Here is a 27,383-nt window from a genome sequence, read left to right as displayed (position 1 = left end):
AAAATTCAATGAAGAGATAAATTACTTATCCAATAATGTCTAAGAAATAAATTACTTATTAATAATTTAATCCTAAAATTCTCTTGATATTTATTAAATTGATAACTTCATTTAATATTTTAGTTTTAACTTTCAAATTTGACATTATATTATAACAAAGTTAATTTATACCAAATAATTACTTTCTAGCCCTCTCTCCCACCCAATCTCCCCTCTTACCTAGAAATTAAAATGGTTCAATTGCACTTCTATTATTTTTCTTAAAGAATCATTAGAATACATTAATATTAATTAACAGATAAAAAGTCACAATACCCATGCTATTAAAGGGGGTGAATAAATAATAAAATCTTTTTAAAAAGTAAGATTTTGGAGTTTTTCTTTGAATATGTTAGTTTTATATACATAATATGTGACGATCAATATTTTTAATCAAGAATTTCAGATTCAAGCTTTTGAAAAATGAAAAAAATCATGTTGGAAGTGTTACTTTTAAAAAACTAAACCTTAGAGCGAATCTAAATTTAATCGCGTATAACTACAAATATTGAACAACAGATGAAAAAAATTGTGCTAAGCAGAAGTTAGTCAAATAATCCAATGTTACAATATGAGTTTAGTCAATTCAAGAATTTTCCACAAATTACAAGTGTTAGCTACCTCAAGTCACTCTTTTTTTAGTCCAAATTATGACCTCTTTAGACTTTTTATCAAGATTACAAGATTCCCCAATTTAGCAACCAAAAGATTATATTTTATTAAAAAAAGTGAGGTAACTATAATTTTCTTCAGGTGTTTTAGGAGAAAAAATTAAAATAAATCAACTACTTTACCAAATAAATATACTAAATTATTAGTCTTAATCCAAAACGCTCCCTAACCACTAAATGTTAGCAAAAAATCTTGTTAATATATATAACTGTAAAATCTAGTGAATATATTCCAGTGGGAAATTGTGTCCTTTTCACCCCCAAAGAAAAGAAAATTATTGATATGGTCCCCAAAGTTTTATGGATAGAAATTTTCTAATCCAAATTTCCCTATTTCCTCTCTCTCTCTCTCTCTTATACAAAACTTGAACGTACAGTAGTAGAGATATTCCATCTTCTTTACCTTTTTCTCTTGTTGGGTGTTTCCAAGATCTGATTTTTACTCAATTTCTCTCTCTAAAAATTGTATCTTTAGCATAGTTATTAACAGTTTTCAATCTTAACATTGTTGTATGTGCATTTCTAAATCATTGACAACTGTTGTTTGTTTGTTGAGCTTTTTCTATTTAGTGGAGTACTTTTATTTACAGCTATATCCCAATTTTGTTGTCATATAGTGCCACCCACAAACTCTTTTTTTACTCATATTGGATCTTGAAAGCTGTACAAGGTTTTCCCATTCTTTACCCTTTCTGCCTGTTCCTGAGATTTGGGGTTGTTTTTGGGGTTTGAACTGTAAGATTGTTGGTGGGTGTTGTTTGAATCTGATCATTTGTGTGGTTACTTTTGGGTTCTAGGTATAGTTTTTGATCTATAGGGTGGAAGTCAACTTGGTTGAGTTACTTTTTTTGGATAAGATTCTTGACCTTTTTGCTTATTGCTAGCTGTTGTTTGTGGTTTTGATGCTTGCCACCTGAAGTATGCAGCCTGATCAGCGAAAAAAAGTAAGGGTCTTTTCAAATTTGTCAGCTTGGATACTAGTTGAAGCTATAAGTAGTATGGTAGAATCAGTTACAGTACTAACCTAGTTGTTACAACCATTTAGATTTGTTGTTCCTTTACTCAGTAGTAATGGTTTTTGATTGTGGGTTATTATTAGCTTTAGAAAATTGACTTAATAACGCGATCGTCTGATTGAGAACCAATTTAAATTTGGGCAATCAGTTATCTGGTAAGGTATGCGTATACTCTACCCTCCCAAGACCCCCCCCTTGTGGGATCCCACTATGTATGTTGTTGTTGTAGTTATCTGGCTTAGGACAATTGGTTGGAGGATTGATATGTTGAGAGTTGTATAATTTAGGAACCTAGTTAAGCGGTGACTGGATCTTCTTTTCAGGCTTTGATATGTGGTGAGGTTTAAGGCTAATTGACATATTAGACCTAATAAATGTTGTACTGTGGTATTGTGCAAGTTTAATTCTATGATCCAATTCTATTGATAAACAGTTGTGGGGTGAATCAAATATTTCGACTTATACAGTTTTGATAAAAAAGAAATCAGTGAATTCCTCATAGCTTGTGCAGGTTGGAATAGCATAGCTGCACACTTAAAAACATTCCTATTAAGATATCACGTGTGTAACAATTTAATTATAGTAATAAGATCCATTTTTGACAAATCTTATAACCCATCTTATGAATTATAATATGAATATGCAGGGGTCTGGAGATGTAGATTTCTTTACTGAATATGGTGAAGGGAGCCGATACAAGATAGAGGAAGTTATTGGCAAAGGTAGCTATGGTGTAGTATGCTCTGCGTATGATACCCATCTAGGGGAAAAAGTTGCAATCAAGAAGATAAATGACATCTTTGAACATGTCTCTGACGCCACACGTATCCTTCGTGAGATCAAGCTTCTTAGGCTTCTTCGGCATCCAGATATAGTGGAAATCAAGCATATATTGTTACCTCCTTCTCGGAGGGAATTCAAGGACATCTATGTTGTCTTTGAACTCATGGAATCTGATTTGCATCAAGTCATTAAAGCAAATGATGATCTGACGCCGGAACATTATCAATTTTTCCTTTATCAGCTTCTTCGAGGGCTAAAATATATACACACAGGTTGTATGCTGGCTACAAGATTGTGCTTTAATTACTATGACTTTCTTCCACAAAGGCCATATTTATGTTTTTCCAATTCTAACAATGCTTCTATGTTGGAATATTATGCAGCCAATGTCTTTCACCGTGACCTGAAACCCAAAAATATATTAGCAAATGCTGACTGCAAGCTTAAGATCTGTGACTTTGGTCTTGCAAGAGTGGCCTTCAATGATACTCCTACAGCTATATTTTGGACTGTATGCTTCTTAATGCTCTGCATAAAACTTTTAACTTCGAAAATAATTCTATTAATGAGATTAGAGGAACATGTAACATCTAACATCACCTGTTATTTGTTCCTGTAGGATTATGTTGCCACAAGGTGGTATAGGGCTCCTGAATTGTGTGGATCATTTTTCTCTAAGGTGTGAATATACACTTTTCTGCTTTGGATAATTATTCTGATTTCTTGATGAATTAGCTATAATTTTCTTCATTTTATTATGATAACAGCACATTCTAAGATCAGTTTATTGTGATTTGTCCTCAGTATACACCAGCAATTGATATATGGAGCATTGGATGCATATTTGCAGAGCTATTGACTGGGAAGCCTCTCTTTCCGGGTAAAAATGTGGTTCACCAATTAGACTTGATGACCGATCTGTTGGGCACACCCTCCCCAGAATCCATTGCCAGGGTAAGTCCCTACTTTTAACCTGGAACTCAAGATGGTCTACTCTGATAGTTTTGTGGCTAATATATGGTTGCTATGTGCCTATAGATAAGAAATGAAAAGGCTCGGAGGTATTTGAGCAGTATGCGTAAGAAAAAGCCTGTACCTTTCTCCCATAAGTTTCCACATGCAGATCCCCTTGCACTTCGTTTGCTAGAAAGGATGCTTGCTTTTGATCCTAAGGATCGTCCTAACGCAGAAGAGGTACAAATACACTAGCTCTATCTGTTTCCACAAAGTTGTATTATTTGTGACTCCAGCTCCTAATTGGGCTTTTTTCCTTGTTCAAAATTCAGGCTCTCGCAGATCCATATTTCAGAAATCTAGCCAAAGTGGAAAGAGAACCTTCTGCTCAACCAGTTACAAAAATGGAGTTTGAATTTGAAAGGCGAAGGATAACAAAGGAGGATGTGAGGGAGCTGATATACAGAGAAATTCTTGAATACCACCCAAAAATGTTGAAGGAGTTCTTAGAGGGGCAAGAACCAACAAGTTTCATGTACCCAAGGTACATTTATCTCAAACTGAGTTTTTTTCTTGTCTTTGAACCTGTGTATTGCATGGTTTTCTCCGCATTCATACATCTTATTTGCATGTGCATGGCAATGTGTTCATAGCACATCTGTATAATATGTTTTAAGTTTCAGTGTGGCATCTTAGGTGGCATGGCCACAATTTCGTGTTTTTCCTTAGAAAGGTGGATAGAGTTGAAAAAGTTTCAATACTTCTACTTAAGCTCACGTCCTTCACATGAAGTCTTCTCTTTCTTTCTGCTATTTCCTTAGTTAATTATAGTGCTGAACTCTTCCATTTGGTATGAATGGGAACCTCCATGTTTTTCCTTTGATTAAAAGTTAATTAATCAATGTAGTTCTGGGGTAAACTGCTTTACCAGTATTGTGAATCAGGGCAGACTTCTTGTTCGTTTCTCCTCCTTGGGGTAGTTCAGAGTTCAAAGGAACTCTTAACTTCATTTCCATGTTAGTCAAACTTTTGAGAACTCTTTTAATGTAGGATTAATGGGAGTGATTCTGGCCTTGTTTTCTTTGACATGTTAATGGGTAAATTTAGATTTCTTGTACTCTAGGAAGGTCTTGGAATGAAACCAACCCCGTTCGATATGACGGTATGCTTATTATTTTATATTGAAGGTAGCCATCTGTATCTATAAACTTCCCATACTTGGATGTGGTAGTATCTTGGTCAACCCTCATTTTGCCAATCACATGAATTATGATTCATCTGCCTGATAAAGAAAATAGCATGGTTCATCTGACATTGCTTGAGAAAGATGTAGCCAACTTTAGAAGCTTACAAATGGAGGGGAAATATGGCACTTTGACTTAAATTTTCTTATTATCTCAAGAAGTTAAACTTGATACTATCATAGGTATGCCCAAGAATGACTGCTGTACAGTGTACTTGGTTCTCTCCTTGATCAGTCATGTCGAGCTTATTATTAAAAATATGTTCTATTATCAAGCCTCATTCAGACTGCTTTTAACCCACTAGAGAACCTTCCTCTAAGAGAAAACTATCATTTCTGGCTTAATTGTGTATGCATGCTTAGCTAGCCGCATTACAAAATCTATGGAGCGAGGCAATGGGTGAATGAGAAACTTTGGTGGCAACCATAATATTCTGCTATGCTACATATCAGCGATCACTTGGTCTTATATCAATAAGCTCATTATTACTTATAAAAATCTAATTATAGAGTGCTATTTACTGTTGTTCCTTTTAAGAAACATAATTGGTTTCATCGCTTGACTGGAGCCAAAAAGGATTACTTATAGTTTCTTGTGTCACTCGCCAGTGCCGTTGACAAATTCAAGAAGCAGTTTGCATATCTTGAAGAGCATTATGGCAAAGGAGGCACTGCTGCTCCACCTGAGAGGCAGCACTCATCATCCCTGCCTAGGTTAGTCCCTGGCAGTCATGCTGGTTGATCAAATCCTTTCTCCTTTGACCATTTTTTATTCTTTTCCTAGTTTTTCTAACAAAAGGAATGCCCTGCAAGTTTTGGCTATCAGACATTTCTCAATTATTGCACAACTTTAGCCACTGATAAATTATAGATACAGGGCTTGTGTATTATATTCAGACAATTCAGTGCAAAATCCAGTTGAAGTTGCAAATGATCTTTCTAAGTGCTCTATCAAAGAAGATGAGAAACCACAAGCGGACCGGAGTTCAATGATCCCCATGACAAGGCTGCCTCTACAAGTTCCTCAGAATGTTCAAGGTTTGATTTCACTAGTTTATTAACACTTCTAGTAGGGTCCGACAGTTGATCTCTTTTCATATTTTAAATGCTGGAAGTATGTTTTCTGATAGGAGTACTAATGTTTCTGCTTTAATTGTTGCCATCAATATTCAAATGGTTTTATTTTTCTGAGAGTAGTATTCAGTCTCTCTTTTGATCGTCGCCAGCTATATTCAAATGAGTAGAATTCCCTTTTTGTATTGATGATGGTGTATGCACTCATGATTATTTTCTTCCATCTGCATTATGGGGTAAGACATATTGGGATGCTGCAGTTCCTTGCGAATTTGAATGAATTAGCATATGCAATGATTTGTTGGATATCTACATGTGTAAAACCTGGAAAAGACATGTTAAAATTTCTGTCTTGCCAAATTGTGAGCACAGAAGTAGTATTCCCCCGTCTCAGGCGACAAGTTTTCCTTTTGGAATGATCCAAAATGTTGGCTATACTAGTATTTATGAACCTTTCTCATGCTGTTTAACTGTGTACTTGTATATATTAATGTTTTCTCCTACTCCAAAAATGTACAATTGAATCACTTGGAGTAATCCAATTCGTTAGTTAACAATGTGTAATATTAGTAATTTCATGGTATTAACATTCTTTCAAGGACTATATTGTCTTAGATGTTGGAAATAGTTTTTATAGTGTTTGAAAAATATAACTTTGAAGTATTAGATGTTGCTGAAGTGTGAAGTGTTAGCACATTATATTTAGGAGGTTGTCAGATGTTTGGGGTGATTTAAGTGTAAGTTTCCTAGGCAAACTATTTAAAGACCTTTTGACTTCTGCCAACTCATCTTTTATTTGTAATTGAAAATAAAGTCAGAGATGGTGGTGTCCGCAGACATTTTTATCATGAAAGACTTAGTTATTGGTTTATACATTTGCTTCTAAGTTTCTAGTCGGTGCATTTGCATGAACACGAAATGTGAGTGTTAGTAGAGATTTCTAATCTGACAGCCTGATAATTAATGATTCGGGTGTGTTTGGTATGACGGAAAATGATTTCCTTGAAAATAGGTGTCTTTCTTATTTTCTAGTATTTGGTAAGTAAGCAAAGAAATATTATCCAAGAGCAATTATATGTTGTCTAGCAAAACGTTGTGGAGGTGGGTAGGAATGGGGGGTGGGGGTTCTAGGGTGACGGAAGTGGGATGGTCAAGGGGGGTGAGCAGTGGCGGAGCTAGGATTTTTAATAAGGGGGTTCAAAATTTGAAGAAGTAAACCACGAACTAATCGAAGGGGGTTCGACATCTACTAGTAGATACTTAAAAAATAATGTTAACCATGTATAAATAGTAATATTTTCCGCCGAAGGGGGTTCGGATAACCCCCTAACTCTATGCTAGCTCCGCCCCGGGGGTGAGGGTCGGGTGGGTGGGGAGGAGCAACAAACTTGAATGTCACTTATGCAACTTGTTCTCCCTACTTCCATTAGGGAAGTCATTTTCCTCATTTTTAGGAGCTTGTTTTCCAAACATTTTGATCAACCAAACATAGGAAAATTGGAAAACATTTTCCTCCATACCAAACACACCAAAGTGTTGGTAAGTTCTCTGACCTTCTCTTTTGTGATGAGGAAAAGAGAATTTTATGAAAAATTAGCAACAAGGAGGTGCAGAAACCGACTGCATCAGGATTTACAAAACGCATCAAGACACCTTGGGGGTGGGTTGGGGGGGGGGGAGAGAGAAAAAGAGAAATGTCTCTTAAATATGATTAATAGAATACAGTCATTAAAAAAGAAAAAATGTCTCTTAAATATAAGGAGTCCATGATTTTAACAAGTCTCCCATCACACTGCTCATACTTCTGTTTTTTTTTGAGGCATTCTTTCTTTTTTAAAGACCGTGTACTCTCTTCTTTATTTTTTTGGTTCTTCCTATTATTTTTTATCAGTAAATAAAGGAATTTTACTCAAATGATCAGCACTAAGTTGGTGATGTTTATGACTTTATGGACATCTAGAAAGCAAAAGTATAAACTAATAGAGAGTACAGTTTACAAAGCTCTGATATACTTGCATATTATACACCCCATAATGTACTGTTACTGTCTAAGTGAATCCGACTCCGTGTATTGTCACCTGTATCAGTGCACCACTCTATTTGTAGCTCATTCTGAATTAACTCTTTGAAGTGTCACTAAGGATGAGGTCAGTTGCAATGGTGAGAAATTCTATGTCAAGTCCTGTTCTTCTCTGGCTCATTATTATTATTCTTATTAATGAAAAACAGATATAGATAGAACTGATACATGATGGCCTAGTGTGCTCACTCCCTATTTGTATAGGAGAGATACATTGCTTAAGCGATACCAGGCTGCTTTAGAATGTAGTGCCATTACTATGTTATTAAGAGGAGAATTTGTCAGCAGGTGGTGCTGCAAGACCTGGGAGGGTGGTCAGCTCAGTGTTGCGCTACAACAACTGTGGAGCAGCAGCGACAGCAGCAGAAGTCATTGAACAGCGAAGAATTGTAAGGAACCCTGGTGGTCCGACTCAATATCCCATTTCCAATACTTCGTACCCTAGAAGACATCCCAGCTGTAAAAATGAAAGGGGTGAAGATAGTACTGAAGTTTCAAATGGGGTGCAGCCAAAACCTGAACAGTACATAGCAAGAAAAGTAGCTGCAGCACCAGGTGGACCTGGTAATCAATGGTATTAAATTTGGAATCTCCGATCAGCCATGTTACACTAAGCTTTCCATTTTCCCAAGGATGGTTCTCATAAAACACACCATATGCAAGCTAATTTGACTGTCAGCCATAGTTTTCTCACATAATGCCAAGTTCAGGATTGCTTGGTAATTGATGCGGGCACATGAACTTGAAGAATCCCAGTGTGATTTTGGTTGGTTGGTTCAGACATCTATGTACAACTCGTTACTTATATTTGTCCTCTGAAGTTTAAAAGGTTCGGCATGGATTCTCCTCCATGGGCAACTCTTGTTCTGTGATCTTGATAGAAATGGAAGCAAGTGATAAAGATGGATGTTGGTAGCTGATGACATGAACTACTACTGATATCAGTTTACCTCTACATGTTTGTTCTTTTCCCCTCTCCCTTCATTCTTTGCAGAAAAACTGTAGAGACGCTTTATACTTTTGTTAATGACTAAGACATTGATGATCTTAACGTGTAACCTATGACATTCTTTATTAAATAAGGACCTCTATGTTTCTGATGTTCCTGCACTCTGTAAAGCAGAAGAGGGACATGAAACTTTTGGTTGAAGCATCACCGATTCTCTGGAACATGGTTTTTCTTGTGAATCCCTCTTTTCGAGCCATTGTTAAGTTGGATCAATGCAACACTAGATACATGTTGCGATGTGGATCCGTCTTTTTTAGTTAACAAGAACTTTTGAATTTATGTTGTATTGGCTGATTTGAATCGTATCCAGAAGTGCAAGTGAAATACGGACTAAAATAAGAGTAAAACACAATAAATGCTTGTAAATCAGTAGTAGTAGAAGCAGTAACATTGAGTATCAGACCCTTCAAGCATAACATACATCACCATTTACAAAATCTCAACTCCATTATTTCAGTCATGATCTGATAAACTTCACATTTACAATATTGACATGAAAGTCCACCCTTCTCTTGGCTTCCTTTTGCTCATCATCATCATCATCAGTACTATACTCTATCTTCGTCATCTTCTTCTTCAGAATCAAGTTATCGTTTGATTTTCCTTTCTTGTATCCATTATCATCTTCAATATTGCAAAACTTTTTAGTAAGATTCATATCTATCTACACACTTTTTCAATCTTCAGTGAAATAATGGCCAAACATTCCCAGAAAATTACAACAATTTTAGCAAGGTGAGGGCTACCAAATGCTGAACCAACAGCCATCTAATATTTTATCCAAAAAAAAAAAAAAAAGCCTTTGGAAGTAAATATCCCACACTGGAGAATGAAGAGAGTTGTGGGGTTGGTAGCTTGAATAAATAATGTAACTGTGGGCTTTGAAAAAACATGATCCTTCAGGCAAGTTTTAATGGGATGTGATGAGTGGTCATTACTCGCAATAAAATATGCGAGAAGAGCGTTCCAGCCCAGCCTGGTTACGACAATTTGGGCGCTCTCATTTTTACCAATCTGATCCCTCTGCTTGAATCCCCCCCCAACCCCCCAAACTGTTTTGTTTTTGTATTCTTTTTTTCTTCTGTATTTTTTTATTTTTTTAAATTTTACTTTCTCTTATTATTTCCATAATAATCTTCTCCAATACTATTACTTTTACTTGTTACCTCTGTTCACTTTTACTTATTATTTTTTAAATAGATTTTTATTATATTAAGAAAAGATATTAATCTTTTTTCATGTTTTATCCTTAATATTAAATACTTAATTTGAAAAGTAAGTATTTAATGTTGAGCCTCGAGTGTAATACATGGAAAAAGTTTATTGTCTTTTGTTAATACGTCAAAAGTGACGACTAAAAATGAAAATCTATTTTTGAAATAAGTGACAAGTAAAAGTGAATGGAAGAAGTATTTTTCGAATCTTTTTTCAAGACATCATTTAATAAGAAATAGTTTGGTAAAATACCTTATCAATAATTATTTTTTTAATGAGTGTCAAATCAATGTGTGACAAGTAAAAGTGAACGGAGGGAATATCATTTTAAGCCCACCTCTCTTATATACACCGTAATTCTAGAGATTTTACAATCCCTTTTCTTTTCCTATGAATCAAGTGTGCTTAATTCCACATCAATGGCCCTCTACTACTCATTACACTAAATTCAGGCTAATTAAATTCAGATCTACAAAATTTATTAATTTTAATCAAATAAATTCATAAAGCTCATTGAATCATTTTCTTCTGTCTATTAATTTTAATAAACAGGGATAGTTGTATTGCAAACTTAATAAGTGTTTGTGATGCACAAGTAGTTACTCGCACAATTCCCTAAAAAACCTAGTTTCAACTTTTAAGAAACTCAAAGTAATAAAATTAGAAAAGAAGGGGGAAAAGGTAACTTATAGGATAAAATTTATGATTATTAGTTCGATTCAATCCATTTTAAATGGGTTAATTATTCAAGGAAAAATTAATTAATTACGCATCATTTATTATCATATTTTCTTATTTTCGTTGTCATTTTAGAAAATATCAAAAATCCCTTTTTTTGCTCCTATCATTCCTTTTTCCGGATACATTAATTTGAAACCTTCTACTCATGATTTTCCTTCCTTTTTTCACTCCACAAATCTTTTCACAGTTACTTTCATTAATCTATTTTTAAATTTCAAATCTTTTCTCTTTTTTTATATCAAAATATTTGAATTAAGTGAGCGTTTGATAATAGATTTTATATCAGATTTTAAAAATCTATCCTAAAAAGAAAAAGTTCCAATTTCACTTATAAAATTTTAAATTTTTTCCAAGTAGAAATGCATGTCCAAATAAAATTTCAAGTTTTAAAAATCACAATTTTAAAAACTCAATTTTTTAAGTTTCAAATTTCAAAATCTACGACAAATCAAAGCTCAATATCCATGGATACGTTTTAAACCTTGACTATAGCTCGTAAAGACTTGCTCAATTGCAAGATTTCCAAAGAGTGCATTTATGAGAAAATTAGAAATGGAAAGTGACCATTCAATTATTTTTTATTATTAGCCTTTAAGGTAGGAGAGTTACTCCTCCAACTGGGAATCCTCCAAAATTCCTTATAAATTCTAACTTTCAAAAATAATGTTTATCCCTTCCTTATTTCACTCCACAAATCACTTTCTATTTTTAGTCACACAATCTTAGCAATTATTTTCTCATTCACGTTTAATATTTAAAATCAATTTCTTAACTGTCAAAACTATTTCAACTTCAATTTAGGTACCTTTTTCATTGTCTCTAACTCTATGTTCATCTTTTGATTTTTCGTTTTTTTTGTTCTTGAAAACGCTGATACATAATTTAATCTTAGATCTTAAATTAATCTTTATTAGTATTATTACTGATTCGATATATCACTGTTACAATTCTTTTTTATTCTATGCATATGATACTTAATTTCAATGTATCTAGTTTATTTTGATAAGGCACTGTGTATCAAATTAAGTATCTTAATACATAAATACGTAAAAATTGATAATCTTATTGTATCAAATACATTATTATCAACTACAAAATGATACATTTATAAATACACTTTATTTTAGCTTACATACACCTTTTACAACCTTATTGTATCAGATACATTAATATCAACTATAAAATAATACATTATATAAAAAATGTATCTTATCAACTTGAAATCTTCCACAATTGCATATTTATCTTTCAAGGCAAACAATGTATCTTTTTCCAGAATCATAAACTGAATAAAGATACTCAGATGATGCAACAACCTGTTAACATTAAAGAAATTAGTGATACATTCCATAAAACAGTTATTTCTATGAATCAATCACAAACAAACAAACAACTAACTTATACTTAATATCATGTACAAAATATAACTATAATCTGATGCATACCCTCATTCTTGAACATTTTGATGCTTTTACAACAAATTACATGTACAACGTATCATTTATAAAGTAGTATTTCACAAACACAACAAGATACCAAAATAGTAATGTATCATGCTAAATATTTGGTCATGATACAATAATTTAAATTAATACTACATGTATCACACAATAATTTGTTGATCTCTAAGCAAACACTTTAAATGCAAAATTGCTTATTTAATGTATCTAATTAATAGGAGTATAGTACTTATCAATTTATACAAGATACATAAATACTAATGTATCACAATTGTATAGTCATCTTGAAAACACCAACAAAAAATCAAATTAACAACACAATATATGTAATTTCATACCTCCGATTGTCAGATCTATTTTACTATGAAATTAAAACTCTTATCTATTTTATACATTGCAAATGGAGGCTCATATTTTTTCCATATTCTTGAATGTCAGATCTTTTTTCTCTTCAGATTCTTCATTGTCTCAGGAAAATCAAAATATTTATGATGTATCTTCTCAATATTTTTTTTTGATAATTTTGAATCAAAATTTAAAGGATCTTCAACGAATTGGGAGAAGAAATTTGAAATCCATCACTTATGTATCGTTCATAACTCACCTTATTTTTCCAGATTTTTGAATGTATTTATCACGTATCATCTATTGTTTTCGACTTTTTTAATCTATTACAATTTAGGTAAGAATTGAAAGAAGAAAATTTGAGTTGTTTGAAGCTAGACGATTTGGAATGGAATTGAGCGAAGAAATTTGAATTTTGAATTGAAGGTGGGTCATGGGTGAATTTTAAAGAGAACTAAAAGAAGAAAATTTAAATTTTGATTTGATTAAATCTTTTTCAAGATTTGGAAGAAATTGAAATCAACTAGATTACGTAATTTGGGGAACTCACAATCAATTTTATATTCTCTTTCCTTTAAAAGTGTAACTAAATTTGTTTTAATGTATCAAATTTAGTGTATCTATCTTGTTTGCTATGTATACAGATAGCATTGATTTTGAGGAACTTTTGTAAATTGAAAAAGAATAAAGATAGAATGTAATTTATGTAAGTTATACATTTTTTCTCCTTAAACCTCACCACCCAAAATAGGTCTAGACCTGAGCTGAGATCCGACCATGACTCGAACTCAAATTTTGATCTCTCAATCTTGACTCAGAACCATTCATTTTCCAGCAAATAGGAAAACATGAAATTACATACCAAACACACTTTAACAGGATAAAAAGGACAAATTACTTAACTATACTCTTTTACTTACCTTAATATCCATTTATTCCTACTTATTTCAAAAATTTCAAAAATCCCAAATTTACCTATGTATCCCGCATGTATCCCGTGCACAACACTATGTATCCCGCATGTATCCCGTGCACAACACTATGTATCCCGCATGTATCCCATGCGCAACGCTATGCCTCCCGCATGTATCCCATGCACAACTCTATGTATCTCGTTATGTGGAATATATCCCGTGCACAACGCTATGTATCCCACTATGTGGAATGTATCAAACCTAATGTATTCCGTGCACAACGCTATGTATCCCGCAAACATCATTTTTAAGGAATTTTTGATAAATAGAAAACTATAAGGGATAGGATGTTATTTAGTACTTATAATATGTGGTTCCTATAATTTATACTAAAAAGAATAAGAAAAATAATCTTAGTAATCTGACCACTTATTTCTTTACCTAATAAATAAAAAGCAACAAATAATACGGATAATGGGCATATTATTCATTGGGTTTATCCATATCAAACATGGTATAAGTCGGATATTTCATCCATCTTCTCCTGACTCATTTTCAATCCGCCTGTTTGCCATGGGTATGTGAACAAAATGGAAACCAGAAATCATCATCAATCATACATGAAAACCAGGACATGACACAAAAAGTCGGACCAGTCAGCCGAATAGGCTTTAACTTGACAAGATTAAAATCTTCAGTATACAAAGGGAAAGAAAGAAATCACACTATAGCATAATCAACAGGTGTTTGGACCAACCAAGCATGACTGTTGAGACACTGTCCTAAATAGAGAATTGGTTGAGCACCTACTATACATATTGTAGGCACCTCCTCATCCACCCTCTAAGGTTAAAGATCATTTACTCAGAAACAGAACAATATGAGAGACTGACAATCCGATAGCATTTCTGGACTATATGCACCTTGGAAATAGAACTAGCAATACAATCAATTTACTTTACCAATTGAGACTGCTAAAGAATAATAGCAATTTCATTATAACTTGCTACGCAGCATCAAATATGTGGCTTGCACTCAATATATCCTTTGCTTCACTCTTCTTCCATTCACATCAGTGCCATCCAGAATGTGCCCACCATGTACATAAGAAATGATTGCATGTTCATTCATCCCAGCAACATACTTCAGCAATTCCGTGATGACAGAAGGACAACTCTCCCTCAAGTGATCAAATCCCTCCGATTGCATCACAGCTGATAAAACCAAAAAGAGAGAAAAAGAAACAGATTCATTTAACAGGCCACATTGAGTTCATCTGGTTGCATCAAAGCTTAAACAAATTGAAAACCAGTCAAAGATTATTTAACAGGACATAACACTGAAGTGCAAAGAGATGACACGTCCAGTTGCAGAAAAAATGTAAAACGCCAATGCTGCAACCTAAAATGGAACTACACTTTGAAGACTAAGAGATACTATCAAGCAAAAGTTCACCAATAGATGAGTACAATCTCCAGTAGAGGAAAATATTGGGAATGCTTTGCTTGGTGGCTTAGTTGACAAAGGACTTCTCACTGTGAATAAATGGTGGCTCAATAATATAACTGATGAAAGAAAAGTTCTCCAATTAATAGGCGTCCAGTACTTCACCTTTCAAATTTTCAGGCAACGCGATGAACTTAAGACACACAGATTTCAGTTGGATACAGTGATGCTGATCTGCCAAGGCTAAAGTTGTAGCAACAGTGTTGATTGTAACATCCTCGCAAAGTTTAGCCTCACAAAGTGCTCTCAATCTCTCAAGACCATACTGGTCAGCTGCAGCAAGCAGATGCTGAGCCATTAAAGCAACTGCCCATTTTGTATCGAGACCCACAAGCTCTTGTAAATCAGGGAGGGCATCCCAATAGATGAAGTGGAGCAACGCCTGAAAAGAGAACAAAAACAAAAAGATAAGTTCTATCAGATGCCAAGATGCTTTTTAAAATTAAAAATCACAGATGCCAAGTTCACTATCTTCAAACTTGGGAAATATCAAGTGTAATAGAGTGTGAGAGCTATTTGATGACAAAATCTGCAGAGAGATCTGAATGCTAGTAAAATGAGGAAACAGTACAAAGTAAAGCATAGCAAAGCATGAAAAGGGAGAAGTAATAAGCCTGATGGACTCTCAAGAGGAAAAACAGACAGAAATCATATTGCAAGCCAACGTAGAAATCACTAGGAAATATAACAGGAGAAACAACTTAACAGTCTAGCGATATCATAGGTGTTTGAGCTCCACTCCAGTATTGCAAGCCAAGCTCGCTTCAAATACCAATAAGATCAAACCAGTCTTGAGCTCAAATGTGTATAATTGAAACACTTGAACTCATTTGGCCCACTGAAGTAAGCCCCACCCCCCACCCCCGGGGTCTCAGATGATATTAATCCTAAAAAATAATATTTTTTGGTCTGTGAGCAATGAAGAGAACTCGAGCCACTCGAGTGCGAGCTCTTAATATATATGCTCAAAATTGAGTTTGAGAATCCCATATAATAAATAACATGATGTTCCCCACCAGCTCTGACAATTTATGGTCCTAACCTTTCTGCTTCTAGGATGAAACAACAAAAGGGAACTTCTCTCTCTCCAGAGCCGGCTCTAAAGCCTTGAGAAAAAGGCTAGTGCCTTGCCCACAAAACTGAAGGGGCCCATTTTTTTTTATAGCAATAATAGATTGCAAGTTTTCTTTACAAAAAAAATAGAGTACTATTCTTAGAAAAATAAACTTCTCACATAAGAGGAAAGAATAATTAGAAGTTTGACATATATCATTCTGGAGTACCGTCTCAAGAAAGATTAAATGGATTGGCCATATTATCAATTGAAAAAGAACTATAAGAAGAAATCGATTATAGAAAGGTTATTGATGACTTTGCATCTTAAAGAGCTAGAAGAATAGACTGGTCTAGAAAAAGTTCAAGGCCTCCGTTCAATTCTGGCTGTAGGCCACTAGTGTGTTTGAGCTGCCCCCGTCTCTCTCTCTCTCACACATTGTTTCGCTATTTACTGATTTTAAGGGGCTGGGCCACTACCTGCTTTACATGGAATTTCGTAAGAACAGAAAAAAAAAATATAAGAGTCGAACTCCGGTTCTTTCAGCCTAAATGAAGCTAACAGTAGTAGTGGTGTCTAGGGCTCACTTGATGCACGCTTAAAAGTCTTGAAGTGCAATAACCAGGTTGTGTTCTTCATCTCACTTATTGGCATTTTGGTAGTCTCTAAGCAGTGTTGTCAAAGGCTCATTTAAGGTGGCAGGCTTAAGCCTTGAAGCTCCGGGGGGGGGGGGGGGGGGATTTGCCTTGCTTAATTTGCGTGTAGGCAAGGCGCATCACTGCCCATGAGTTCTATCTTGAACCTAGCAGTACTAAACAACAAATATAATCGGCAAATAAGTGTATTAGTTAGGCGTAAAAGAAAATATTATGAGGTTTTTATATTTTTCTTGAATGACATATTGTTACTTCGTTTTTTCCTTCATCGCACCTTTTTTTACTAAAGCCCACTTCAATTGCGCTAGGGGGCCAATTGACCTGGAACACTCTTTAGAGCTTTTCGCCTTCGACAACACCAGCATTAAGGTTCCAAGGTACGTATCGGCAGTACTAGATAATAGATGTAGTTGGCAAAATGATATGTTAATTGTTGAGAAACTATATATGAACGAATATTAGTGATTAAGAGTAAAGTCCAAGTTTTAGTATTAGAAAACTAGCTCAAAAATATAAGATTACAACATCTCACCTAAATCAGAAATTTAAACTGTTCCTAACTTGATGATTTTACTTCATTGATTTCGCTTAATTAAACGGATTTCAATTCTTTAGTCCTAATAGTTATTGTTGTGCTTGTATTTCCTTTTTGCTTGCATTACATGTATTTGTTATTACTTCTTCTTTAGCTTTGTTTAAAGGCCATATTTTTAAGTCTGCTTTGCATTTAAACCCACAGAGGTTAGCGCTTCTTGTGCTTTCTGTTTCCGACTACTTATGGGTAACAATGTACTAGTACTAATTTCAGAAAATTCAACCCGACTCGCATTAAGTAAACCTGATTGATCATAAACAAGACTATAACGTCTATTAGACTCCTTATAGTCGTATTAAATCCGATTGAACATAAACAAGACTATAATGTCTATAAGACTCCTCGTAGTCTTATTAAATCTGATTGAACATAAACAAGACTATAATGTCTATAAGACTACTAATAGCTGTAGGATTCCACCTTATCTTAGTAAACAAGACTATAAGACTACTAATAGTCGTAGGATTCCAACTTATTTCCTCCCCTAAACCAACATATCCATGTAGCACAACCAATCAACTGCAACAAATTAGGTAGCTAGCATGATTCCATCCTGCACGTACAATATGACTTTTAGTTAGCCTGATAGGCTGATACAACATCATCATTTTGTCCTTTGACTTGTGCAACTTCCCAAACAATTCCAAGAGTTATGATGGTAAAATCCTCCCTGAGGGGCCTTGCTAAAGTTAACTGCAGGGGTACAAAAACCTTCACCAGTACTTCTTAAGGAGTAGTAGACTGGCTCAGATCTAACATCCAATAACAATTATAACCTCAGAATGGTGGAAGCTAATAACATCATGTGTATGGTGGTCAGTCTGGAAGATGTTTTGAAGATAGATCCAATTCCATCTACAAAGTTAAATGGAATTGTATAGTATCTCTACTTTTTTGGTGTAAACAGCTTTGCATAGATGATATAGATCAGATTATAGATTTGATAGGAAATCTGCAATTATCCCTTTTTGGAGGTAGCCAGCATACCCTTAATGCTGAAGAATTCAACCTTAACAAAACCTATTATGGCCTCAGAATAATGCATGGCAAAGGCCATATACCCACTGTTGATAGCTTTTTCCATTGGGAATAGCAGTATACAAACGACTTTAATGCCTTGTAGATATATTTTTCTGATGCCTAACTATTGTTAAGACAAAATCCAAGTTTCAGCACCAAATATTATTCCCTCCATCCCATTTAATGTGAAGGTACTCCTCAGTTCCAATTTATGTGACAGTTTAAATCAGCACAAAGTTGATGAAAGAAATGAAGACTTTTGAAACTTGTGGTCTTAGACATGAGCATTTGTGTGGTACTAGAAGTTTCTCATCAAGTGCAAAATGGAAAGTGTTAAGTTAATTGTTTTCATGTTCAGAAGTGATTTTAGAACGGAATAGAAAGAATAATGTCACTTAAACAGTAACAAAGAGTTCAAGACAGGAAAAAGACATCTGAAACTTGAGGTCTAAATCTAACTGGAAACGTTTCATGGACAAAGGGTAAAATGTAAAGATAAAAATTAAAAGTTTCTAATATAGAAAAGTGTCTTCTATTTCAGGCAGACTAAAAATGGAAGTGTCACACAAAATGAGATAGAAGGAGTAACATACAACACAAATCAAATGCTAATACATAGTTTCACTGAGGTAGGAGATTAAAAGGTTGTGAAAATGCAATCTCCAAAAATTCTGCTGATAAAAAGTATAACCCTACATATTGTAGATAGCAACAAACAACACTCAGGAATGGAAGGGAAAGCAATTAAGTACATGTGAATCTATCAGCACAAAAGACAATCGTAAACCAAAAAAAAAAAGGAAAAAGAAGACCATAATAGCTATTAGTTGTACGGCCATGTCATGTGTATTTACCAGCATTTTCTAGTTTTTAGATTTGAACACACAACACTTGGAATAACATAGAGCAATAATGGGCATAATACTCCCTTCATAAAGAATAATACAACAGAAGGGTCAACAGACATGTGAAAGAAAGAGAAGATCTCAAACCTTGAATACTGGAGCCTGTATTTCTTCGACTCTAATACTTTGTACGTTCTCTTCCTTCAATGGACCAAAGAGTTGTGCCCGAAGCACAGGGGAGCGGGCAGCAAGAACCAACTTGTGTGCAGCAAAGACCTCACCTTCAACTTCAAACTTTATATCAGCTCCCTCTCCACTCTCCAGGAGCATCCCAAAATGAAGCCCAATGTCTGACGGTGGCACAGACAGGGAGAAAGTCTTCGGTGTTTCATTGTATGATCTGACAACACCAACAGTACATTGGATCAAGAGACAATCATCTTTAAGATAGTCTGATGTTTCTAGTAATGTTCTCCTGAAAAAGCGTTTATAGCCCCTGCAAAGGCAACCATGAAACTGGAAAAGGTTAACATATACACTGATGGAAAAAGAAATACAAGAGTACATGTACTATAAGATCTAAATCCCCCCAAAAAGATTACCTAAAATGACAGTAAGCTAATAAAAGAAGTTCCCTAAATACTTCTTTCACACATTACTTTCAGTATTGTGTAGCAAATGTGTTATTTTATATCACAACCATCACCACCCAAAAAAAACTCCGCCCCAGAAACCAATAGTTGGTTTTCTCACTTCCCCTCTTGGTAACTCGATCCCAACCATGGTCGAAGTGTAGGATCTTTTCCACCACCACCCAATCACTCGTCACAATGAAGCAAATGCAGAGCACTATCCCTCAAACATGTCTTAAGACCCCAATGAATTCATGTGGATGGGCATCCCTCAACCAAGGAAAACCTTTGAAATAAAAGCTAAGATGTAGTTGATCCATTTTTCTTCTATCAGATGAAATATCCATGTTGCAATAAGCTATATACAGGCGCATGCAGTAAGGACCACTTTCAATGAATAGTAATCCAAACAGAATGCATAATCCTATGAGTGACACGCATTTTACTTTTTTCATAAGAGGCCAAAAACACATAAGGGTGACTAGAGGACAATATGATTTTGAGGCTGGTCCTAATATTGCAGCCACAGAAGCTAGGAGGTCCAGTTTAGGAAGCCATATGAGAAGGTGGCCTTAATTATGCATATACCCGAGGAAGCATGTTTCACTGGAAAAAAGGAAGAGAAGGAGCAAAAATTTATACTGCATAGATGTTTGAATTGCATTGCTTATTTTTCACTTTAATTGACTATCAAAAACCCCAAAAATTGAGTTGCTTATTTTTCACTTAATGCACCCAACAATGTTCGAATTTGTAATGATAGCCATGAATATCACTCTCAATCAGTTTCTAAGCACCAAAAAATGGAAACCATTATACAAATTAAGGAGTTATTGTTTTTCCTCTAAATATTTCAAATTATATACAAAAGTAGTAAAATTACCTGCACCTCGCGCGGGAACTTAATATCATGGAATTTATAAAATAATACTTAAAACCTATCCGTCATTAAAAGTAAAACACTATATTATCTTACATACAAGATTACGTAGTAATGAACATTAATATTGTAAAGGAAAATTAAAATTATAACTTATCATTTATCCTTAATAACATAAGGATAAATTAATGACTGTAAAAATACATACCAGGATCTATAACAATAGAATGAAATAGAAAGGAAAAAATTGAGCCCACTGAAAGCACAGTGTCCCCTTCAGGAAATTATTCCTCCCTAGTACCCGAGGTTTAAAGGAATAGATCCTCTCAGGATAAAACAATTTATTCACCAGTGTATTGATACAAAAACAACAATAGTGACAGTCAACCACTCAATATGAGCAAAGTACACAAATATTTAATTGCGCAGAAGAAGAAGTAGTTCAAAATTTTCATTGTTTCAAAATGAGAGGAAATCCTTCTATTTATAGACAACAAAGGGTAGTGTTAACAATGTTTATTGTGCCATATTGGAAAGGTCACAACAATTTGGAAAAGTTGCAACCCTTCAGAAATGTCACAACCTTTCTGAAAAAGTCACAACTTTTCATTAAAGGGGAAGGCTAGTTTTCGAAATAAATAAATTAAAAGGGAATCTTGGTTTGTGGTTGCGTCATATAGGCGGGCCTAGGGTTCTTTTATATATATATATATATATATATATATATATATATATATATGATATATGATATGATGGGGCTAAATAGGGTAAGATCTTAAAACATGGGCTCATTTGGTTATAGGAAGCTTGGGCAGAGTGAGGGTAAAATCTCAACAAAATAAAAAGGATAGCTTGAAACTATAAAGAACTAAAGTCATTGCATGTTAAAGCAAGAAGTAGACTAACTTAATGATAATCGAAGAAATTTCATAAATATCGCACTAAATATGACTTCATCACGCGACTCCAGATTAGACGGCCATAAAGTGGGCACCAGAAATCAGGTGGGAAACCCAAAACGACATCGCACCAAGTTCATATTTGTGTGCCAGAGTAAGGTTTACCTCTCAACTCCAAAAGATTCATCCAACTACAAAAACAAAATAGAAGATCCCCTTTGCACCAAAAATCTATGTAAAACAAAAGGAAGCTTATGATTCTCCACAGTGTTATAAAATTCGAACCTTCCATATTTTACATACAACTTATCGTCAACATTCAACTTCAACTTATGCACCTTCGCACTCAATTCACATAATTCAAAAATGTAAACATACCAACACAGCTCATGATGTAATCCAGTAGAATACAAAAATATGATCCAGATCAAACAGCTTGAGGACTAGACACAATCCATATTAATGAATAACTCAAATATGCCTCAAAATCTCAAGTACTTAGAGCTTCAGCATCCTCTATATCCATTCTATTTTCATGGACCCACTTTGTTCCGGCACTAACAAATCATCATTTAACATTCAACTTACTTCCCGAAACATGAATCTAATGTAACTATATACCAAAGCAATATCAACAAAAACAAAAAACAACTGAACTACATGATTAATAAGAGATACAAATGTGCAAAAAAATTACCACATGCTACCCCGGTATTTGAGTGTGTAGGGACCCGTCTCCAGCACCCTACCAAAGTGGGTATGAACCTTATGCCTCTCATTACCGCTCTGATCCATAAGAGACAGCTCAAACAAAGCTCTAACATCGGTAGCATCACTAGCAAGGGCGATGAAAAGAGAAACATAGGTACCATTATCCTCCGAGCTTTTTCCATCGGGATAAAAGTAAACAGCCCAAGAATGACCACCCACCGTAAAAATCTCGGAAGTTACATATTTCCCAATTCCCATACCTTTAGATAAGGCGTAACCATCAACCTTAAATTCATGGGACCCATTAATCGTATCGATCCGGGAGGTCGATGTGGTTGTTGTGGGTTGAGAAGATGATGAATTTTGGGGTTTTGAAGGTTCCGATGGAACCCTGAAGGTACCCATATGGTGAAAGATTGGATTTTTTTGTAGAATTGAAAGAAAAGAAGATCTTTTAAGCTAATAGGTCGGCAAAAAAAAATGAGTGGGAATTGAGGAAAAAGATTAAATCTAATCGGTGAAAATTGATGGAATTGAAGAAACGGATCGACCCCTTGGCTTAATGGGTCGGTAAAAATGGGTAGAATTGCAGAAAAAATGGAGAAGAAGAGGTTTACGAAGATGGAGGATTAGGGTTTTGCCGATATGGGAAAGAGGGCAAACGGTGTGAGGTGAGGTGAAAAGAAATCAAACAGCGATTTTCAACAATTTATGCATATATTTATAATAAAAAAAACTACTGCTAATATGTCATACAACTATTTAATTTTTTAATAAAAAATAAAAATTTATTAAATTGATATACTAATATAATAATAGTATGGATTACTCCATGTTCACACAATGAAGAAAAAGCTTCTCACCAACATGGATTGTAGTGTTGTGGTGAGACTGTTTCCCCCGTAAACAGAGATTTCGAGTTCAAACCTTGAATATAGAGTAAAATTTGTTTGGAGCATCATCCCCGAATAAATCTTGCAGTGCGCAATTCGAATTTAATCAAAGTTCTAATCTGGCTTCCGGACACGGAGTGGAAAAACCAAAAAAAAAGTGTTCCATTTGACAAACTTATCTTGACGATGAGCTTCTCAAGTTGATTTTTTTTTTTTGTGAATTTGTAGGTCGACGTAATAATCTACTTATTTCTTTATATTAGGAAAGGGATTGATTTGTTTAGAGGAGCTAAAATAAGGTCAACATTTTTGTTATATACAATGATTGATCATTATTTGCTTTAGCTCTACTAACTTTTTTTATTTTATTTTATTTTACTTTGAGGTGTTTATTATCTAAAATTATTCGCGGTAAGGAATTATGATTGTCAATATAGTATACTAAATCACTAGCAGTTATTGTGTACTGTTGTAACATATGATTTTTATATATGGTATATATCATATATTGCATGGTATCATAAAATATCAATTTATTCCTTAAAAGAACTCTCATTATTTCTTGATGTTACTCATATGATAAATACTATTTATTAAAAGGATAGCATAGATGATTGATAATTCATTCCTTCAAGAAAAACATGCAAATCTCTATGATACCAATGTAGTATATATCATATATTGACAGGGTACTATTGATAGATTCATTCGAACACTACTTGGCCTTTTGTAATGCTCTCATGATATATATTACACATTGGCATAATATCATTGAGGACAAATTCATTCCTTAAAGATAAATACTCCTAAGTTTTCTATGATACCCACATAATATGTCATATACTGACATAGTAACATAAATGATTGACTCATTCCTTTTAAAAATATCACAGCTCAATCCTCTATAATACCACAAGGTATATATCATATACTGAAAAGATATTACTAGTGACTGATCATATGATATATCATAGAGGAAAAAATAACTCAATCATTTATGATACATATATGGTATATATCATTTACTGAAAGAGTATCATAAAAAAACTGCTTTATTCCTTCGAGAAAAATGTTGTTCAGTCATCTATAAATTCACATGTTATATATCATATATTAAAAAAATATCATAAAGGATTGATCAATTCTTCTAATAAAATATTTTCCAGACATATCAACACCACATATATCACATATTTACAGAATTATAAAGGACAAATTCAATCTTAAAAAAAAATGATGCACATAAAACAAAGAAAAGATGCCTCAAATGAGAGTTCTTGAAACTAGCACACTCCTTAATTATTTATGCTATCCACAGTATATATCATGTACTAACAAGATATAATAAAGGACTTGTTCATTCTTTCAAATGAAAAAAGCTACAAATAAAATCAAGTTTAAACTTAATTTTTATACTTTAATTTTTATTATTATTAAAAAATTCTTGTGAAAAAAATAAAAAAAGATATAGTCACATTTTAGATAAATATTTAGTTTTCATTTGTAGTTTTTTAAAAATAAAATAAAATATATCTTTCTATTAATTTAAATTTTGACAAATAAGCTAGTGACGTTAGTATTTTTCGTAATTATTTTTTTGCTATAGCCAAATTATTTAGTTTTTTTGTATATATATAGATTAGTTTAAAATAATTAGCTAATATTTTTTTTTATATTTTATTTTAATCTTTGACAAATAAAAAGAATTTAAAAAATACTAAAAAGAAACAAGAAGATAACTTAATACCAAATGGGAAAGTCCTCAATGTTGTATAATTGTCGGCAACCAAGAAGATAGCTTAGTACTCCCTCCGTTTTACAAAGAATGACCTGGTTTGACTTGGCATGGAGTTTAAGTAAATAAAGAAGACTTTTGAATCTTGTGGTCCTAAATTAAAGTTATGTTAAATGTACAAAATTGCCCTTAATCTTGTGGTCTTAAACATGCCACGTGGAAAGCAAAATATAAAATGTTACCAAAAAAGGAAAGATGTCATTCTTTTTTAAACTGACTAAAAAGGAAAGGAGGTCATTCTTTGTGAAACGGAGGGAGTACTAAATAGGAAAGTCATTTATGTTTATTTAATAAATATAGAGAAAAGACATAAAGTCACCATTGAAATTGTCCTGAATTTTCAAACAAGATACCTTAATTTTGCAATCGTCTTATTACCCCACTAAACAATTATAAACTGATATTATTATATCATTTTTCGATCAGCCCCACATTTTAAGAAGCAAGTGTGTTCACATACTCATCACTACATGACACATGTTAATTTCATTAAAAATATAAAAAAAAAAATCATTTTAAGTTTTCTCTCTGAATTTTTGACTTATTTTAATTTTGATTTCATCTTAAATTTCACTTCATCTTTCATCCTCCTCCCCCCCCCCCTTCAAGCTGATTCATCCCTCCATTTTATTTCTTTTTCTTCACCTCCCACCCCCCACATCAAATTGAATCCCTCTCCTTTTTTTTTTCTTTTCTTTTTCTTCTTCTTCTCCAATCAAATTCTTTATTTAGTGATTTTTTATTTTTAAAAAATCATAGTATTTTCTAGATTTATTGAATTATTGATAACAAAACTAATTATTTTTCTAAGAAAATTTAAAATTTTGAAGGTATCATCAATTACTCCTTTTCGTATAACTTTAAAATTAGAAATGATAATTTTAAAAGAATTAATGAATTCCCCAAAATAAAAGAACTCGATTGAAATCGGATTAAAAAAAACTATATGATACCTCCTAATCATCTTGAAATCTAATGGGTTTATCAAATTGTTCAAAATGTAAGAAAATATTTAGATAAAGTTTTAAAATTAAAGAGAGTAAAACTAATAATAATAAAAAAGGAAGGTGAAGTTGTGGTAAAATTGGTGACATTGAAAGTGAGAAGCTTCAATGGAGATGACAATGAATTTTTGAAGAAAGAAAGAGAAAAAAAATAATAAGGGAAAAAAGGTTAAAATAATAAGAAAATATATTTTATAATAAAGTAATTGTAAAAATAAAATTACATTAGTCATTTTAGGTTGCTCACTCTCTTTGAGAGAGTGTAAGATGGACAAAAAATTATGTAATAATATCAGTTCAAGATTGTTTAGTGGAGTAATAAGACGCCCGCATAGTTAAAGTGTCTTTTTGAAAATTTGAGACAAGTTCAGGTGTCACTTTATGTCTTTTCTCAATAAATATATAATTACTTAACATCAAGAAGATAACTTAGCCAAAAGAAAATAATAATATTTTTCTATAATTGTTGGCAACCATTTATTCTCAAGGTTCGTTATAGGAAGAAGGCACATAGATAATGATTTACTAGTGAATGATTATCTAGGATAATTAGTTTTAGCATGAACATATATGAGTAATTGATTAGGCTTAAATGGATAGTTTATAGGGAAAAGGGACAAATATACCCCCGAATTATCGTAAATGGTATCTAAATACCCTTCGTTATACTTTTAGAACTCTGATGTCCCTATCGTCTAATTTTTTAAGCGTGTATGCCCTTTGGACTAACAGAGGGACACGTGTCACTATCTTAACAACCTATGTAAAATTTATCTAATTTTTATTTCTAATTAAACAATCAACCCGGATAATTAAAACCCACCCAAATAATTTAAGACCCACACCCAAAAAAATCTCATTTTCCCTTTCTTTCTCTAGTTCTAGCAACCAAACACCGCAAGAACAGTTACACAACACCACTGCAACAACTTCATTTTCTCCAGCAAAGCTCCACATACAAAACCACCTCACCTCCCTCGCTCCAGCGAAATCAGTGAGGTAGTGACCCTTTATTCACCATGAAACCTTATCACCACTCACCGTTGCTCCAACAGCTCCGGCGAACCAAACCAGCGACCTTGGGATGGATTTATAGTCGCAAAACTCAATAACTTTTTTAGATGGCTGAAACTTTGAAAAATAAAAATTATAGGGCTGAAAACCAAAAAAATAGATTTGTGAAAATCGAAAATCAACAATACATTCAACAATCACAGTACAATGAGAAATATAAAATAAAATATGTCATAAATCTGACAAGAAAAATATGGGAGGATAAGGAACAAACATACCTCTAGTTTATAGACCTTCAACAATGGAGGTCAAGAAAATTCTCCGTAACCCATAGC

General features: G+C 33.6%; 4 protein-coding genes and 1 non-coding gene across 8 annotated transcripts in view; 4 read left to right on the top strand and 1 right to left on the bottom strand.

The window, feature by feature from the left end:
- Positions 1 to 27,383, top strand: part of LOC125823682 (BI1-like protein) — a 176,173-nt gene that overhangs the window by 38,061 nt on the left and 110,729 nt on the right. The window lies entirely within an intron of this gene.
- The window catches only part of LOC125823659 (glutamine synthetase, chloroplastic), a 110,294-nt gene that overhangs the window by 20,916 nt on the left and 61,995 nt on the right, over positions 1 to 27,383 (top strand). The window lies entirely within an intron of this gene.
- LOC125823639 (mitogen-activated protein kinase 15) lies at positions 1,076 to 9,012 on the top strand. Of its 4 annotated transcripts, none has more exons than XM_049502988.1 (10): positions 1,076 to 1,654; positions 2,373 to 2,781; positions 2,893 to 3,020; positions 3,129 to 3,188; positions 3,314 to 3,463; positions 3,548 to 3,703; positions 3,796 to 4,007; positions 5,316 to 5,420; positions 5,584 to 5,744; positions 8,149 to 9,012. In XM_049502988.1, exons 1-10 carry the CDS (start codon positions 1,631 to 1,633, stop codon positions 8,439 to 8,441), a joined length of 1,698 nt encoding a protein of 565 aa, XP_049358945.1. In that variant the 5' UTR covers positions 1,076 to 1,630; the 3' UTR covers positions 8,442 to 9,012. The 4 variants fall into 4 exon arrangements, with proteins under 4 accessions (XP_049358945.1, XP_049358944.1, XP_049358943.1 ...); XM_049502987.1 differs by having other exon boundaries at positions 8,146 to 9,012; XM_049502986.1 differs by having other exon boundaries at positions 5,578 to 5,744.
- Positions 9,785 to 9,891, top strand: LOC125823786 (small nucleolar RNA Z279/snoR105/snoR108). Its single transcript, XR_007442726.1, has one exon. It is a non-coding gene; the product is annotated as a small nucleolar RNA Z279/snoR105/snoR108 (small nucleolar RNA).
- On the bottom strand, positions 14,138 to 23,059 carry LOC125823668 (BTB/POZ and MATH domain-containing protein 2). The gene is made up of 4 exons (XM_049503025.1): positions 22,329 to 23,059; positions 19,368 to 19,716; positions 15,156 to 15,432; positions 14,138 to 14,758 (listed from the first exon to the last, which is right to left on the bottom strand). Exons 1-4 carry the CDS (start codon positions 22,745 to 22,747, stop codon positions 14,580 to 14,582), a joined length of 1,224 nt encoding a protein of 407 aa, XP_049358982.1. The 5' UTR covers positions 22,748 to 23,059; the 3' UTR covers positions 14,138 to 14,579.

This window comes from Solanum verrucosum, unplaced genomic scaffold, assembly GCF_900185275.1.
Source record: "Solanum verrucosum unplaced genomic scaffold, falcon-dt-bn FXZP01000093.1, whole genome shotgun sequence".
NCBI classification, from domain to species: Eukaryota; Viridiplantae; Streptophyta; class Magnoliopsida; order Solanales; family Solanaceae; genus Solanum; species Solanum verrucosum.
This window is presented reverse-complemented; position numbering and strand designations above follow the sequence as displayed.